Source organism: Sceloporus occidentalis, unplaced genomic scaffold, assembly GCF_023333645.1.
Source record: "Sceloporus occidentalis isolate IW3139 unplaced genomic scaffold, rSceOcc1.0.p SCAF_6, whole genome shotgun sequence".
NCBI lineage: Eukaryota > Metazoa > Chordata > Lepidosauria > Squamata > Phrynosomatidae > Sceloporus > Sceloporus occidentalis.
Window position 1 is genome coordinate 142473544 of NW_028316986.1, and position 16085 is coordinate 142489628.

The 16085-nt window shown below is 42.6% G+C and overlaps 1 protein-coding gene across 1 annotated transcript in view; it reads right to left on the bottom strand.

The window, feature by feature from the left end:
* Positions 1–15697, bottom strand: part of HMGCLL1 (3-hydroxy-3-methylglutaryl-CoA lyase like 1) — an 85443-nt gene extending 69746 nt beyond the window's left edge. Inside the window, exon 1 of the mRNA XM_089531139.1 lies at positions 15519–15697. Within this exon, the coding sequence (XP_089387265.1) occupies positions 15519–15665 (147 nt within the window). The 5' untranslated portion in view covers positions 15666–15697. The remainder of the gene's footprint in view (positions 1–15518) is intronic.
* Between the last annotated feature and the right edge of the window lie 388 nt (positions 15698–16085).

Consider the following 16085-nt stretch of genomic DNA (forward strand, 5'->3'; position numbering starts at 1 on the left):
TGATCATAAAGGCTGAGACCGGCTTGGAAAGCAAATACAAGGGCTTTGCAGCAGCAAGAAACCAAGTCCAATATTACAGTACCAGTCCAATGCCCCCAGAGTCAGGGGGCAAGCCAAGGGTCTAGGATTCCAGAGAGCAGGTCAACAAGTCAATTCCAGGGTCAAGGGTTCCAGGTTAGTCTGTAGTCCAGGAGGCAAGATAGCAGGCAACAAAGTCCAAGGGAGTCAGAGCAAGACACTTTCGCCAGGGAATGCAGATAGGCTCTGACAAAGAAGCTCGGCATCTTGCACCTGTTTATACTGTTCCAGTTCCTAATCACAGCTGTTTAGTGGCTGCTGAGCATTTCTCATATAACCTCCTAGAGATCAATGGAGGCATGCCCTTTCTGTCCTTTGCTTGCTGAAGGTAGGTACAATTTCGTCCTGCTCCTCTGTGTCTCCCAGGCCTGGAATCTCTGCTGGGGGGAGGCTGGGCTGCTGAGTCACAGGCTCTGATGGAGCTGCTAGAACAGAGCTAGGGCCTGGCTCCACTGACTCTGCTGAAGTTGGCATAACAGAGCTAAGGCCTGGCTCAGCCTCGTCCTCCAAGTCCTCTGAGTCCTCAGCTTGGCTGGCCATGACATCATCCTAGAAGCACCTACAACCACCAGCCTTTAGGTTGAGCACAAAATTATGTCTGCCAGAATTTTCTAAGTTCTTTGGCATCTCCTTTCTTTGCTTCATCTTCTACATCCTTGGTTACATGCCCTTAAGTTTTACCCTTGACAACCACATGGATCATATAAAAATCCATAATTTTGTCCCTAAAACCTGCCCTCAACTTATACATGAAGTCGAATTATAGTCAAGTATATGCAGTAAATTAAAAAATCCATATAAGCATGACTACACTGCTTTACTTCTATACATGGGATTGGGAGGGGCACATTGTGTTCCTTTACTGCAGCCAGAAAAATGTCTTCAGACATCCCTGATAATTGCCTGTTCTACTGCATTTCCATTTTTGTCTTAGTTGCTCAACATGGGAGAAGAATCATAGTGTGAGGGTAGGGCACGTGTTCTGTCACTGCTTCTAAGTGCACACCAGTCTTCTCCAATCCTGTGTTCATCACATGTTTGGTTTCCATTATGGTGGAGTGATGAATCCATTCTGGGTTTTAGTCTGAACTCTCAAGGAGCTATCCAAAGCATTGAACCCCATCCCCAAAACAAATCCAGCAACTTGGCAAATTCAGCTAATAAAAACCAGAACAGATTCACCATCTACTGATATGGAAGCCACCACTTTGTTTGAGACTATAACATCAATCATCTCAGCTCCTTGGTCATGTTGGCCTGAGGCTGATGGAAACTGTAATCAAAACATCTGGAGGGCACCAGACTGAGGAAGGCTGTTGTTGACATTACTGGACACGGTGACTCAGTATGAAGAGAAGTTCTATGTTCCTACATAATATTTCCAAGTTTAGTTCAGAACTTAGTAAATTTGATGTTTAATTGTATGTGCAAATGTGTGTGTGTGGGAGGGGGTTTCTCTCAGGTTTAATCTCTTTGCCATTCTCCTTTTTCCTCTCTCATCACTGCATCATGAGTCACTTCTCTGTTACCATCTACTGTCGCCACTTCAGGTTTTCTATTGTACTCCTCAGGGATATTGCTGCAAAAGGAAAAAAGTCTAATGATATACCTAGATTAATGGAAAGGAAGAGGGTTGTATGGGAGGCCACAATGATAATGTTACTGGTTATAGTAAAGGATTAGATTCCCATATTACACCAGTAGAGATGATCTCCTTCTAGCTAGGAGCATTTATATATCATTTTAAGTATAATACCATCAGAGTTTGGAAAGATTGTGTCATTCAATTCGCGAAATGGGCAGACAAAGTGAAGAGATCCAGTTTTGCAGTATGAATGGACAGATGTAGAGAAAGGAGCAAACAGGGTCAATCCAATCTGTTTGATGGAAAATGAACAAGTATGAAACACCTTAGAATGAATGGCTTCTCCTTCAGAATATGAGTAAGAGTTGGAAGATTTAGTGCCTGCTGTAGGATTGCCTCTTTGCCTCCACTTTTGCTCCACTTGTATATTTGTAAATAAAATAAATGCTAGGGAAAAAATATTAGAAAGGGATCATAAATTTTTAGTGTTCCTTCACTCACAGGAAACTAAAATCTGTTGCATTTCCCCTACATTTGTCACCACTCAGCATTTGAGAACATTAAATATGCTAGTGTTTGCAAAGTAGGAATTCCTTTTCACAAAAATTGTATTTTTATTTACGTAAGGTATTAAACTATCATCCACAGGGTCACTATGGGTCTAAATCAACTTGAGGGGTGGTTAACAACAAAAAAATTAAACTACTTTCCTTAAAAGGCTCAAAGTATCATACAAACTTAAAATATGTTTACTTCTAAATACATAAAAAGAAAGACCAGTACACAAGCTGACCACAGTGCAAAATGACTATATTGTGCCAGAACATCAGACATTACATTTTAAAATAACAACCATTTAAACACACACACACACAACTGTACAAAAGTGTTGACTGATGGGCTGTTCCAGTTACATTAATGCTTGGTTCCAAATCTGTTTGAGCAAAGTGCTTGCCTGATAATTAAAGACAATGAGGGTTTATTGATTTAGATATTAATTCTCTTAACCAGTGAGGAACTCTAAGAATAGATTGTGTGGAATATGAGAAAGAAAATGGTTTACATAACAAAAAAGGTAAGAGCCTGGAGCATTTTCCCTTTATCAGCTGTTGCTAAAGAACATATAACCGTTTTAAAAAAGAGAGAGAGAGACTGAGAGATGAAACTTCACAACCAAGCCATGAAATCCTGTCTGCCAAGTATCTTCATGGAAACATTCCATTTCAGGTCCCCTTCCACCCCCAAGTTACAAGTTGATGAAAACAGGATTTTATAACAGAAAATGCCACTAACCTTTAATCATAGAATTACAATCTTCTTTAACTTATCCCAACTATAAGCAAATCAAGGAAACAAACCTGACATATACACATAATGCTAATAACTTCCTGGCATGTGGGATGCAGAATTCAAAGATACAGCAGAAGACCTATCATTCTCCTGATTGTAGGAATGCCACCCTCCTCGCTGCCCAACCTATAATCGAAGTCTGTCAGACCAGGAAGAGATCCCTATGACCCTATGGATGGCAACCGCACCCGCTACACTGGCAAAAATGACATACCACAGAAAGAGTCCTTAGATTTTCTTTTGGCATAACTCCAACACATATGAATAATTGAGAATCCAGTTCCATAGCTGCATGTAGAACATTTGTAACCCATTATCAAGTTTTGATTTTGAGCCCAAATGTATGCATGTACATTGTTAAGAAAGTGATCACACATGTGTGTGCCTTCAAGTTGTCTGTCAGCTTATGATGACTCCATGAATTTCACAGTGTTTTTTTAGGCAAGGAATACTCCGAGGTGGTTTTGTCTGTTCCTTGTACTCATCACTAAATAATGTATAACCACAGCACAAAGCATTGACTTCCATGTGTGAAAGAATTCAAAGATATAGCTGTGTTAGTCTGTAGAATCAGCATGTAAAGAGATCTTCTAGCACCTTTGAGACCCTTATCACACGATGATTTTTGCAAATCTAATCCGAAGCCATTCCAGGCCCAACCATGCGAATTCACGTTATAACGTGATAGATTATCACATGTTGATGTAGAAACACAAACACAGACATTTGCATCACCCCCACCTATATGTCCACCTTCTTCTCATTTGCAACTTTGCACTATCACTCACCTGATAGCGCTCTATTTGCTTATGGTGGTCATATATCTTTTGATCAACCCTGTTGGATGTACACCAAGCACAACAGCTCCTGTACTACTGTTCACAGTGTCTGTCACTAGAGCAGGGTGGGAGAGGAATGAGTTTCATCAACTAATTCACAATATGACCCAACTTGCTAATGTCACTGAGTGTTGGGTATGCACACATGGACCGTCCTCACATCAGCAAGGATGGCCCATTATTCCATCTGGAGTTATCCAATACACCAAGTGGAATAACCTGAAGGTGTATAGAAAAGGTGAAAGTCACCCTGTATATGATTCCAATTAATATGTAATCACACATAGATCCAAATCACCCAAAGCGCCACTCTGTATACAAAGACGGAACATAACGAATTGGGACTGTGAATTGGGACTACAGATGGGGAAAAACACTTGTTACCCAGGATAGAGATAGGAGACTATCCCCATTGTAATTGGACAATATTACTGACAGAAGAACACAAGGTTTTTACACTGACCAGTTCAAATGAAAGTGTGAATATTTTTGTGGCAATCTGGAGGCAGGCCATGACCAAAGAACCTCATTGGCTATATGGACTGTCAAAGGGAATGTTTTGGATTTGTGGAAAATGAGCTGGAAAAGTTCTTCCCCCCTTGTGGAGTGGTACTTGTACAATAGGTACAACACAAACTAGCATTGGATTACTTGCTAAGCAAGGAGGGGGGGGGGGGCTGTGTGTTTGGCTGAATGTAAGTTGTTGTCACTACATAAACAGATCATGGAAAATTGAGACTCAAGTGGAGAAGATCCATGCACTTGTGGAAAGTGTTAGACACACCTATAAGGCACCCAATTCATGGTGGGATTGGCTGACTGCATGGATGTCGGATGGGTAAAACACTTGATCATAATGGCAGGACTTATATAGCTAATAATATGCTGCGTAATGATATTTGTGCCTTGCTTGCTGTCTTGTGTGAAACGTAGTACTGGTAATATGATGAAAGCTATGAACATCAAAATACAATACATGGCTGTAAATGATAGAGTTGCTACTGAAATGGTCCTCATTAGCAACAAGAAAAAGGGAGGAATGAGAGGGACATAAATATGGCTGAACTTATGCTTTCTGCTTCTGTACAAAGCTTCTGCAAAGAGCAGTGATTTACAGTAGACTCATAAGAATGAACTAGAGAGTAAAGTGCATGGGCTACAATGGCCCCCACTCTTTTTTCCTGTGTCCACCGCACGCACTCCTCCCTTCGCCAGAGCTTTGAGAATACAATGCTCTCCCTTTGCTGTGGCCTTGAAGGGAACAGGATCAGCCTAGCTAGTATCCCTTTGCATTCCAGACTCCAAGCAAATGTAATGCCAATAAGAAAGTGTGTGAACACTGCATGGACAGTGAATGCAACCAATCATTTGTTGTTTAGACAATAGCCAATTAACTACCTGTTGTCTAACCATGTGTGTACTAAATAGCCAATTAAGCTAATGCTATGTAAACAATGAACTGTGTTTTGCTATAAAAACTTTTGGAAATGGCTATTGGGTGTGACAGCAATTTTATCAGCATCTGCTGGTGTGCTGTCGTCTTGGCCAATAAAGTGCGTTTTGCTATGGACACTTTGGTTTCTCGTTTCGTCACTTAAGGACTCTCCTTTCAAATGAACATATTGGGAATGTTTCCCTAACAACGTGATTGCTTTCTATGGGAAATCATTCCGAGCCTGATCCTAAGAAATTACTACTATACATTGTTCAATGGGAGGATCTAAGGAAAATCAGGATAAACAGCTCACAGACGACAACACAAATTTTCCCCATTTAAAGCAAATCTGTGAATCTGTTCTCCAGAGTTCATCCAGAGAATGAGCTATCCCTTTCTTCAGGGATAATTCATTCTCAACAGAAATGTGTGTGGAGCACTGAAGAAAAGGAAAAAGCCATGCTGGAACTATCACTAAAATTCACTTGGGAGCAAAATCAGGAGAGGGAGCAGAAATACATTCTAATAAATATCAAATTTCACAGAATTATATGTAAGACAAAATGGTCAGAACTACGTATGTTTGAGAATGCAAAATGAACAGACAGCAACCTGTGGGCCTGAGAATCAGAGCATAATGGGAAATGTATGACTATAAAATGGTTTGAAAGATCTCAGACTTTTAGCAACCAAAAATTAAAACCATGCTTGTTAGAATACCTAGTGCAAATAAACTGATTATCAGAAGTAATAACAACTTCTACTATCCATTACAACAAAATGCCTCAGAAATAATAGATTGCTCTAAGCAATATTTGTCAATCTGAAAACTATTTGGTTTGGAAACTTAAAAGTAATAAAGTCCACCAAGGACTGAAACTCATCAGAAATGTCTACAAAAGAGGAAGCAGATTTTTCTCTGATGTTCAGATTTAATCTCCACTTCTTTATGTATCAAAGAAAATATTTCACAGATTTTTCAAGGATAAATTCACTCATCATCACTGTGATTATTTTGAGATACATCTAAAATGTTCTCATTGTATTTCAAAAAATGTAAAGACTGGATATGCCAGACATGTCTGTTACATAGGTATATTTATCACAGAATAAATTATTCAGATTCAGATTGTTGTGAAGTACACTGTGTGGTAGAACTAGAATTTCTGCCCCCAAAATGTATGAAATGGCCCTACAATATGGGAAGAACTCCATGTTGCACAAACAGATGTGCTTATCTACTCTTCCATGCAGCCTCCCATATTTCCCCTGAACATCTGGCCAGAGGTCTTGCAACTCTTTCAAAGAGATTTTGATGTTGGACAGGGGCTTCAGGGAAGAGTGAATCACTTAATTGCAATTTTTTCATACCCTTTGCTGGACTGCGCTACAGAAAAACCTGCACTCAAAACCTATAAAGATGTGTAATAACCAACATACAGATTTTTCAACAGATGTTTCCTATATCAAGAAGTTTAAATTGAAGAAGATTTAATAAGGCAGAAGCAACCTTGTATGCTGCCCTATTTTATAAAGAGGCTCAGACAACTTTATGGCAATCCTACTCCGTTAGCTAATTATAATTAGAAAACTAATAGATTATTTATTGACATGATAAAGGTGGGAAGCTCCACACTGGAGGGAAAAATGGAGGGAGTTCTTACAGAAGGAAAACACATTTCAAAAGGAGAGTATCATCTGCTTTTGAGGATTATAACTGCATATACAGTGAACATCTTAAAACATTTGTGTGATCCAGTCATAATGTATATACCGTCAATTATTATGTATATTTTTAAATGTGAATAGTAATGTGAAAAGCAGTAATCAAGTCCATTTCTCTTGGCTTGTTTTTAAGGTGATTGTTGTTAAAAAAATCATGAAAACCTGATACTTTCCAAGCCTGGATAAGAAGCTAACACCTTATTGTGTTCTACCTCCTAAATGAACCTTGTCACAATTTCTGCTCACATCTTTTCCCGACATGTAAGGGCCATAAAAGAAGAGATGACAACTATTGTGATTCCAAGAATAAAGATTGCTATGAAGTCCTTGTACGCTGGCATGCAGTCTGATGAGTAGATTAAAATGACTAGATTTACATTAATAAAACACAAGACAATAGCCCAAAATGACAAACTGCAGTGAAATTCAAAATTGTACAGCAAAGTTAGAATTTGGGTGGACAAACTTTTTATGCCAAAGCCACATTTGATAAGGATAATCTGTCAAAGGATCATATGTTCATGGCAGATGTGGCTGAGGCCTGGGAATAATGGGCCCAGAGCCCAAAGGAGCATATCCATCCATCTCTTGCTTTCCCCTTCCTCATCCTGCCTTGCAGGGCAAAGCAGAAGGGCAACAAAGGTGCACATGAGATCAAGCTTCAGGTTACTGTAGGTTACTTACTCCTAGTCTAAAATGAGGTTGCAAGTGGATGATGGTTCTCTAATCATTCTCTCATTTTGTTTAGTTTAAATATCTAGTTTTAAGCACTGTGGCTCTTAGCTGCTTTACACCTCAACTTTTCCCCAATATATGACCCAAAGCAGCATACCAAGTAAGCTAGGTAAAAGGTAAAGGTTTTCTCTTGACATGAATGTCTAGTTGTAACCCACTGTAGGGGTGGTGCTCAATTCCCTTACTAAGCCAAAGAGCCAGTGTTGTCCAAAGACAATTCCATGGTCATGAGGCCAGCATGACTGCACAGAACAGTTACATTCCCAGCAAAGTGGTAGCTATTTATCTATGGTACTTTCATTTGCATTTTTTCGAACTGCTACGTTGGCAGAAACTAAAGCTTGACTCAGGCTTGCATCCTTCCGAGGTCGCTAAAATGAGTACCCAGATTGTTGGGGGCAATTAGCTTACAGTTGTAAACCACTTAGACACTGCTTAGGCGGTTTGAAGCAGTATATGAACCTTGTTTGTTTGTTTGTTGATTAAGCATTATTGTCCTTTCTAGTGAGTCATGTTTTCTCATGACATGGCCAAAGTATGACAACCTCAGTTTAGCCATCTTGGCTTCTAGGGAGGGTTCAGGCTTAGACCCATTTATTTGTATTTTTAGCAATCCACAGATCTATAGAACTTTTCTCCAACACCCCATTTCAGATGAATCGATTTTCTTCCTGTAAGCTTTTTCATTGTCCAGCTTTCACAATCATACATAAAAATGAGGAATACAATGGCATGGATAATCCTAAATTTATTATTCAATGATATATTTTTACACTTCAAGATCTTGTCTGGTCCCTTTATAGGTAACCTTCCAAGTCCTAGTCTTCTTCTAATTTTTTGTCTGCAGCCTCCATCCTGATTAATGATTAAGTCAATGTATGTTTTGTTGTGTGGTCAATTTTCCTCCTGGATGCCATCATAGAATCTTTCCATTGCTTCTTCTTCTGCTTCTGCTTCTGTAATTGGAGCATAAACTTGGACTATGGTTATAGGGATGGGTTTTCCCTGAAGTCTTATTGATATTATTTGGTCAGACTTTGCAAGATACCCTTTCATTGCTTTTGCTACATTTCTAATCACTATTAATACTACCTCATTTCTCTTCAGATTTTCATTTTCTTAGTCAAACACTGTGTAATCATCTGACTCAAAATGTCCCATTCCTGCCCACTTTAATTCTTTTACCTCAAGTAAAGTTTATACATTATGTTACACAATGTTTATACATTCTATGTCCTGTTTTACTATGTCTAGCTCCCCTGATTCAAGCTTCTCACTTTCCATGCTGTGCAACTTCAAACTCTCCTTTCGCCTCTTAAGTATGTTAGCTTGGTTTCAGCATGGGCCCAGTTGTGTCATTACTCACAGTGCTACAGTTACTTGCCCTCTGCTCTTCTCCAGTAATTCGTTGAATGTCTTCTGACCTGGGAGTCTCATCTTCTAGCACTGTCACTTGTTTCTTTTTGGAGTGTCTCATCATAGGGTTTTCATAGTAAAAATGTCTGACATGAATGACAGCCCCTAGCAGCAGCACTGCTGCCATCAAAAAGCCTATTGCATCACAGGAGCACTCAATCCTACCACCAGCAAAGATACTGCTATGGCGAGCCATATTTACTAATGAGTTATTAAATACTTTGATTTCACACACAACTCAAAGGATACATTTTATTTTCTCCTGCTTTAAGGAACAGTCCTTGTTGCACAGCTCTCACACATAATAGTGTATTATCATTTGTGTGTGGTATTTCCAACCTGTACAAGTAATTGATGAACTGAACCATGGAGAAGTATTTCTCATTAGGTTTGTTTTTTAGAACAGAAAGAAACAAAAACAAAACGGGACCAACTGGCGAACATATAGGAAGAAGAGTACAAGAGGGGCATATGCCACTGACACCTATGGTACTTGCAATAAAACCATCCTGTCTTTCACAGATGGCGATGCTCACATATTTACACCCTCACTCATTCTCTCTTAGCATAAGCATCATGTGAAGCTAGAAGACGAGGAAGAAGGCAATGACATCAAATGAAACTTATGTCTGGAGGGTCTCAAAAGAAGGTCTCATTTCCCCCTACCTTCTCTCTCTGTGCTCACAATGTATTAAAAGGAAGACCAAATGTCCAGATTTAGTTTGCCAAAACCAAACCACTGTGAACGCATCTGATCCCAGGAGCCAAACTGGGTTAATACTTGTGTGGGAGACCAACAGAGAACACCAAGTATTTCCAAGTAAGGCTATGGTAAAAATTCTGCCTGAAACCCTCTACCCATTAAAGCTGACAGCACTGGTCTTGATGGACCAAAATTCACCAGGAGGAAACTTCCTTGGTTCTTATATAGATGAGAAAAGCTGCTCCTGCTGAAAATCCTTGCATTTCACAAGCATTAGAGATACAGACATCTTTTCCTCTTTTGCTTTGTTCAAGGGTTCTGTCTGGGCCCTTTCCTACATTCCTCACCTTTCCTACCACAGTGCCCCAAATCCATGCCATTTCCACTGCACTTCTCTCTCTCTCTCTCTCTCTCTCTCTCTCTCTCTCTCAATAGTGCAGGACTCACTTATTGAGGCATTATTATCTTTTCTGGTGAGTCATATTGTCTCAAAACACAGCAGCCTCAGTATAGTCATCTTGATGAATCTCAGTGCATCTATTCTAACTCTTAGTCCAGACTCTAAAGGAGCTATCCAAGGTGCTGAACCTATTTGGAGAATAGCTTCTTTAAAGTTTGAATTTAAAATTTGGAAGCCAAGAGTTCATTGTCCCATTATCATTTTAACTTTTATATGTTTTAAGTTAATTTTATATTGTTTTATACTGTTTTAAATGGATGATTTTAATTTTTCAGGTTTTAAATGTTTTTATCTTGTGAGCTGCTTTGGGTCCCTTTCTGGGAGGAAACCAGTATAAAAAATGAAATAAATAAATAAATAACAATAAATAACATGGAAGCCACTGGCTACCATTGCTCTCTCCCTGAGACAGCAGTGAAGACAGCCTTGCAGGATCCAAACCTCAGTCTTTGCACTACATACAAATGTGGTGGCAAAAGAGCAGGTGAGAAATGAACAAGGGCCAGATCAGTCTATTTTGTTGTCTGAGGTGGCTTAACCCACCTACCCCTGCATTGTCACAGGTAGTGAAAGCTGGCCAAGTTATTGTAACAGACAAACCAGCATCTGTCTCTTGCACAAATAACCAACTGCTGCCTTTTCATGACACCAAAAAAACCAATTGCCAAGGGCATTCATCTCACTCTGCCTAAACTGGCACTGGAAATGAGCTGGATCTGAAGGAACCACTCACTCTATCCTGGCAACAAGAAGCTGCCATGTTGAGAGAAAGCATGAAAAGAACAGACCAGAGGAGTAGAGCAAGTGGCCCATCACTGCTGGTAAGCAGCGCTGGGAAAGGGCAAGAGAAAAGTTAAAGGGGATGCGGAAATGTATGACTATTCTCTCTCGACCCCATTTAACCAGAAAGTGTGGCCACCAGAATCTGGTCCAGCATGGATTAACTGAGAATATGCCCTAGTAGGCTTAACTAGTTGCTACACTGTCTAAGGCGGAGGTGAGGAAGCTTTTGCCTTCCAGATATTTTGGGTTACAACTCCCACGATCCCTGACTATTTTGCACACTGGCTGTGGGGCTTCTGAGCATTGGAAGTCCAGGAACAGTTGGAAGGCCAAATGTTCTGACCCCAGAGAGGTCAGATGATGAAGAGATTCATTAGGGGCAGCAGTAATTCCCTCTCTGCTTCCAGTGCTGTTCAAACGTATGGATGAGAGGGAGCAATGATGCTCAAAGGAGCAGCCTCCACAGTGAGCCCACTTCCCCTGTGCAGCTGTGCACAACAGATGGTGCCAGGATGGTGATGAAATATAATAATAATAATAATAATAATAATAATAAATCTGCCCTGAATTTTATTTTAAAAGTTAGTTCAGAGATCTGACTAAAATTCAGAGCAGATTCAGTGCCTCGCTGACATCAGAGCCACCATTACCACTGGGCTGGACCTAGTCCTTCTTGCATCCCATAGGGAGCTGGCAAGCAGTCAGATGGATTCAAGGAGCAACCGTGGTAAAGAGCAGATAGCACTATCCTAAATAGGAATGGGCAAAGTGCAGTCCTCCAGGAAAGGTCAGAATGCAGTTTCCATCATCCCTCATCACTAGCTACGCTGCCTAGGGGAATGGCAGGAGCCAAAGTCCAACACAACCTGGAGGGTCAGCCAACCCCTGATCCAGAGGGAAAGAGTGGTCTCATGTGGAATCTCCCAAAGTCCTGCGTTAGGGCCATTCTACATTTCAATCAGTGAGTTAGATGATGAGGTGGAGGAAATCAGTATCAAGTTTGAAAATGATACAAAACTGGGAGGGGTGTCTAACACATTGGAAGACAGGAATAGAATCCAAAAGCACCTAGATAAACCAGAAATTGGGGAGATATTAATAAAATGAAATTCAATAGTACAAATGCAAAATGCTATATTTAGACCACAAAAACAAAAGCACAAGTATAGAATGGGTGGGGTGGGGTGGGAGATACATGGCTCATCTACATGTGAAAAAAGACCTTGGGATTATAGACCATAAACTGCACCTGAACCAGTAGTGTGATGCTGCAGCAAAGAAAACAAATGCAATTTTAGCTTTCATTAATAGAAGCATTAGTTCCAAATTGAGGGAAGTAATAGTCCTACTGTATTCTATGCTGGTCGGCCTCCTCTAGAGTACTGCATTCAGTTCTGGGCACCTCATTTTAAGAAGAATATAGGAAAGTTGGATCAAGTTCAGAGAAGGGCGGTGGGAGCGGCCCCTACAAAAGCCGGCCCGCTGGCTCCCCCTGAAGAGGACGCCGCCGCCGCCGCCCCTTTCCATCCGGGCTGGGCGGCCCAGAGGACTTTGTCCGCCGCCGCCGCGGCGTTTTTCCGGGGGGCGGGGCCGGTGGGAGCGGCCCCTACAAAAACTGGCCCGCCAGCTCCCCCCGAAGAGGACGCCGCCGTCGCCCTTTTTCCATCTGGGCAGGAGCGGCCCAGGGGACTCTGTCCGCTGCCTATACCACCAGGGCGGAGTGCCAAGGACTGTTGCCTGGTCCCGCTGTTGGGGACTCTCTAGAGGGAGGGAGATAGAGAGGGGCTTAGTTACTTTTTTCTTATTAGGTTGGGACATGTCCTGTCTTTTTTCTCACTGCTGTATACTATTTAATGTATTTTTAGATTGTTTTATTATTTGATTGAATAGGATGGATTTATTGTTGTATTGTAGTATATGGTTTTTATGCTGCTTGTAATCTGTATTGTATTGTATCTTATTTTGCTGTAAACCGCCATGATCATAGGAACGGTGGTATATAAATAAAACTTCATTTCATTTCATTTCATATAAGAGGTATGGAGAACAAGCATGTGACAAAAGGCTGAAGGAAATGTTCAGCTTGGTGAAGAGACAACTGAGGGGTGACATGATTGCACTCTTTAAATACCTCAAGGGCTGTTAGAGAGAGGAGGGGGCAGTTCTGATCTCTGCTTCCTTAGACAGTAGGGCCAGGAATAATGGTCTGAAGTTACACGAGAATAGAGTTTGATTAAATATTAGAAGGAACTTCTTGACAGTAAGCGCAGTTTGGCAATTGACTCAATTGCCTAGAGAGGTGGTGGGGTCTCCTTCTTTGGATGCTGGACAGCTACCTGTTAGGAATGCTAGACTAGCTGGAAATCCTGCATTGAGCAAAGGGTTGGTCTCAGTGGCCCAAGAGGCCCCTTCCAAAATCCTATGATCCTATCAATGAGTATAAACATCTCCCCCCCCCCCGACCCTGCTTCCCCCATGCCAGGGTTGCTAACAAACAGCTTGCTAGCGCTTTCTGTGGACAGCAAAAGAGTACTTGTAGATCCAGCCCCAGTGGTGACAGGAGGATCTGATGTCATCTAGGCAGTGCATCATTTTGATTTTTAGTCACAGAATCATAGGCCCCATACAGATAGGCCAAAATAAAGCTGCTTCGGATCACTTTGGAGGTATGCTGTTTAAATGTTACATGCATCCTAAGAGTCCAGAAGCCGCACCAAAGCCATGATCCAGTCCTAAGGACTGGAGCACAACTTTGGCGCATCTTCCAGACTCTTAGGACACATGCATCATTTAAACAGCATACCTACAAAATGACCCGAAGCAGTTTTATTTTGGCAGTCTGTATGGGGCCATAGACTCCTGGAAAAGACCCCAAGGGCGATCCAGTCCAACCCACGGCAATGCAGGACTTTACAGGAGCTATCCAAGGTACTGGAGTAATGTTTTAGCTAATCCATGAGAGCCAGCATGGCATGCTGGTATAAGTGTTGGACTATGCCTCTGGAGACCAGGGTTTGATTCCTGGATCGGCGACGGAAAACACTGGGTGACCTTGGGTAAGTCACGCACTCTCAACCTCAGACGATGGCAATGGCAAACCCCCTCTGAAGAAACTTGCCAAGAAAACCCTTAGGGTTGGCATAAGTTAGAAATGATTTGAAGGCACAGAACACACACAAGAGAAGTGTCTCTTCTGGCTGGAGAGCAAAAAGTGGGCACTCAAGGCTGCTTCCAGGAAAGAGAGGCCTGAAAGATGCCAAGAAGAGTGCTCTCTTCCTTCTTCTCCTAAGCATCCCCACATCTCCCTACCTGCCAAGAGGTGCCCCAAATATGTTGGCACCAGGTTGAGCTGGCAATGGCACCCACACTGACAAAAGGGTCCACCATGGCCAGGGTGGCCAGATGTCCGAACTGCAAAGGAGGACAAGCCACCACAAAATGTAGGGTCTTCAAGAAAAAATGTAGGACATTACTACATAAAACTTAAAAACACTCATATAAATGCAGGGTGACTAGACATCCTCCTTTTCCAGGACCTGTCCTTCATTTCAACCTTCTGTCCAGGAGGAATTCCAAAATGTCCTCCATTTTGAGCATGACTAAGAAGCATGAATTTATATGTTTTTATGAGGGCTTCTAAGTGGAGGACATTTGGGACTGCCTCCTGTGGAGAGAAGAATGGATGGAGGACATGTCCTGGAAAAGGAGGATGCCTGGTCACAAAGTCTACATGTCAATCCAGGCTTCTTAGTGGATGTCCATTTGGGAATCCCTCCTGTGGAGAGAAGCATGGAATGGAGGACATGTTCTGGGAAAGGAGGACGTCTGGTCACAAAGTCTAAAATGTCAATCTAGGCTTCTTAGTGGAGGGTCATTTGGGAATCCCTTCTTAAGGGAAGGCTGAAATGGAGGACAGGCCCTGGAAAAGGAGGACGCCTAGTCACAAAGTCTACATGTCAATTCATCTTCCTTAGTCCTGCTGCAAATGGAGGGCCATTTGGAGATCCCTCCTGTGGGGAGAAGAATGTAATGAAGGACAGGTCCTGGAAAAGGAGGACGCCTGGTCACAAGGTCTAAATGCCATTCTAGGCTTCTGAGTGGAGGAGTATTGGGGAATCTCTCCTGTGGAGAGAAGAATGAAATGGAGGACAAGTCCTGCAAAGGAGGACATGCCTGGTCACAAAGGTCTAAATGTCAATCCAAGGTTCTTATGGAAGACATTTGGGGATCCCTCCTGAGCAGAGAAGAATGGAATGGAGCACAGGTCCTGGAAAAGGAGGACGCCTGGTCACAAAGTCTACATGTCAACCTAGGCTTCTGAGTGGGAGACATTTGAGGATCCTGTGAAGAGAAGGCTGGAAGGGAGGCCATGTCCCAGAAGGGGCCTGCCTGCCTGCCTGCCTGCCTACCTGGGCCCGGGGCCTGGGGGTGGCCTGGGGCTGGGCTTCCTCCTGCTGCTGCTGCTCCTCCTCGCTGGTCCCCAGGAGCTGCTCCTTGAGGAGGAGGAGATGCTGGGAGCTGAGGCAGTGCTTCAGCGCCGAGGGGACGGGGCCCATGGCGGAGGAGGGTCACCCGCTCCTCCTCCTCCTCTTCCTCCTCCCACCCCGAGCCATGAGCATGGCCATGAGCTGGCCTCCCCGGCCCTGCAGCGCCTCGCCCGGCCTCCTTTCCACGCGAGGGCGGGGATGGGAAGGGCCTCCTCGGCTCCCTCCTCCTGCCTCCGCCTCTCACAGGCCGAGGAGGAGGAGGAGGAGGAGGAGGAGGGCCTTCCAGGGGGATAAGAAGAAGAACATGGAGGCCATGATGGCCCCAAGGAAGAAGACAAGCTCAACTACACAACAACCCAGGCTTCTTAGCCCTGTTCAAAATGGAGGACATGGACCCAATAAAGACACTCAAAACCATTCATAGAGATATATAACCCAGGCCTCTCAGCCCTGCTGCTGCTGCTGCTCAAAGTGTGGAGGGCAGGCATG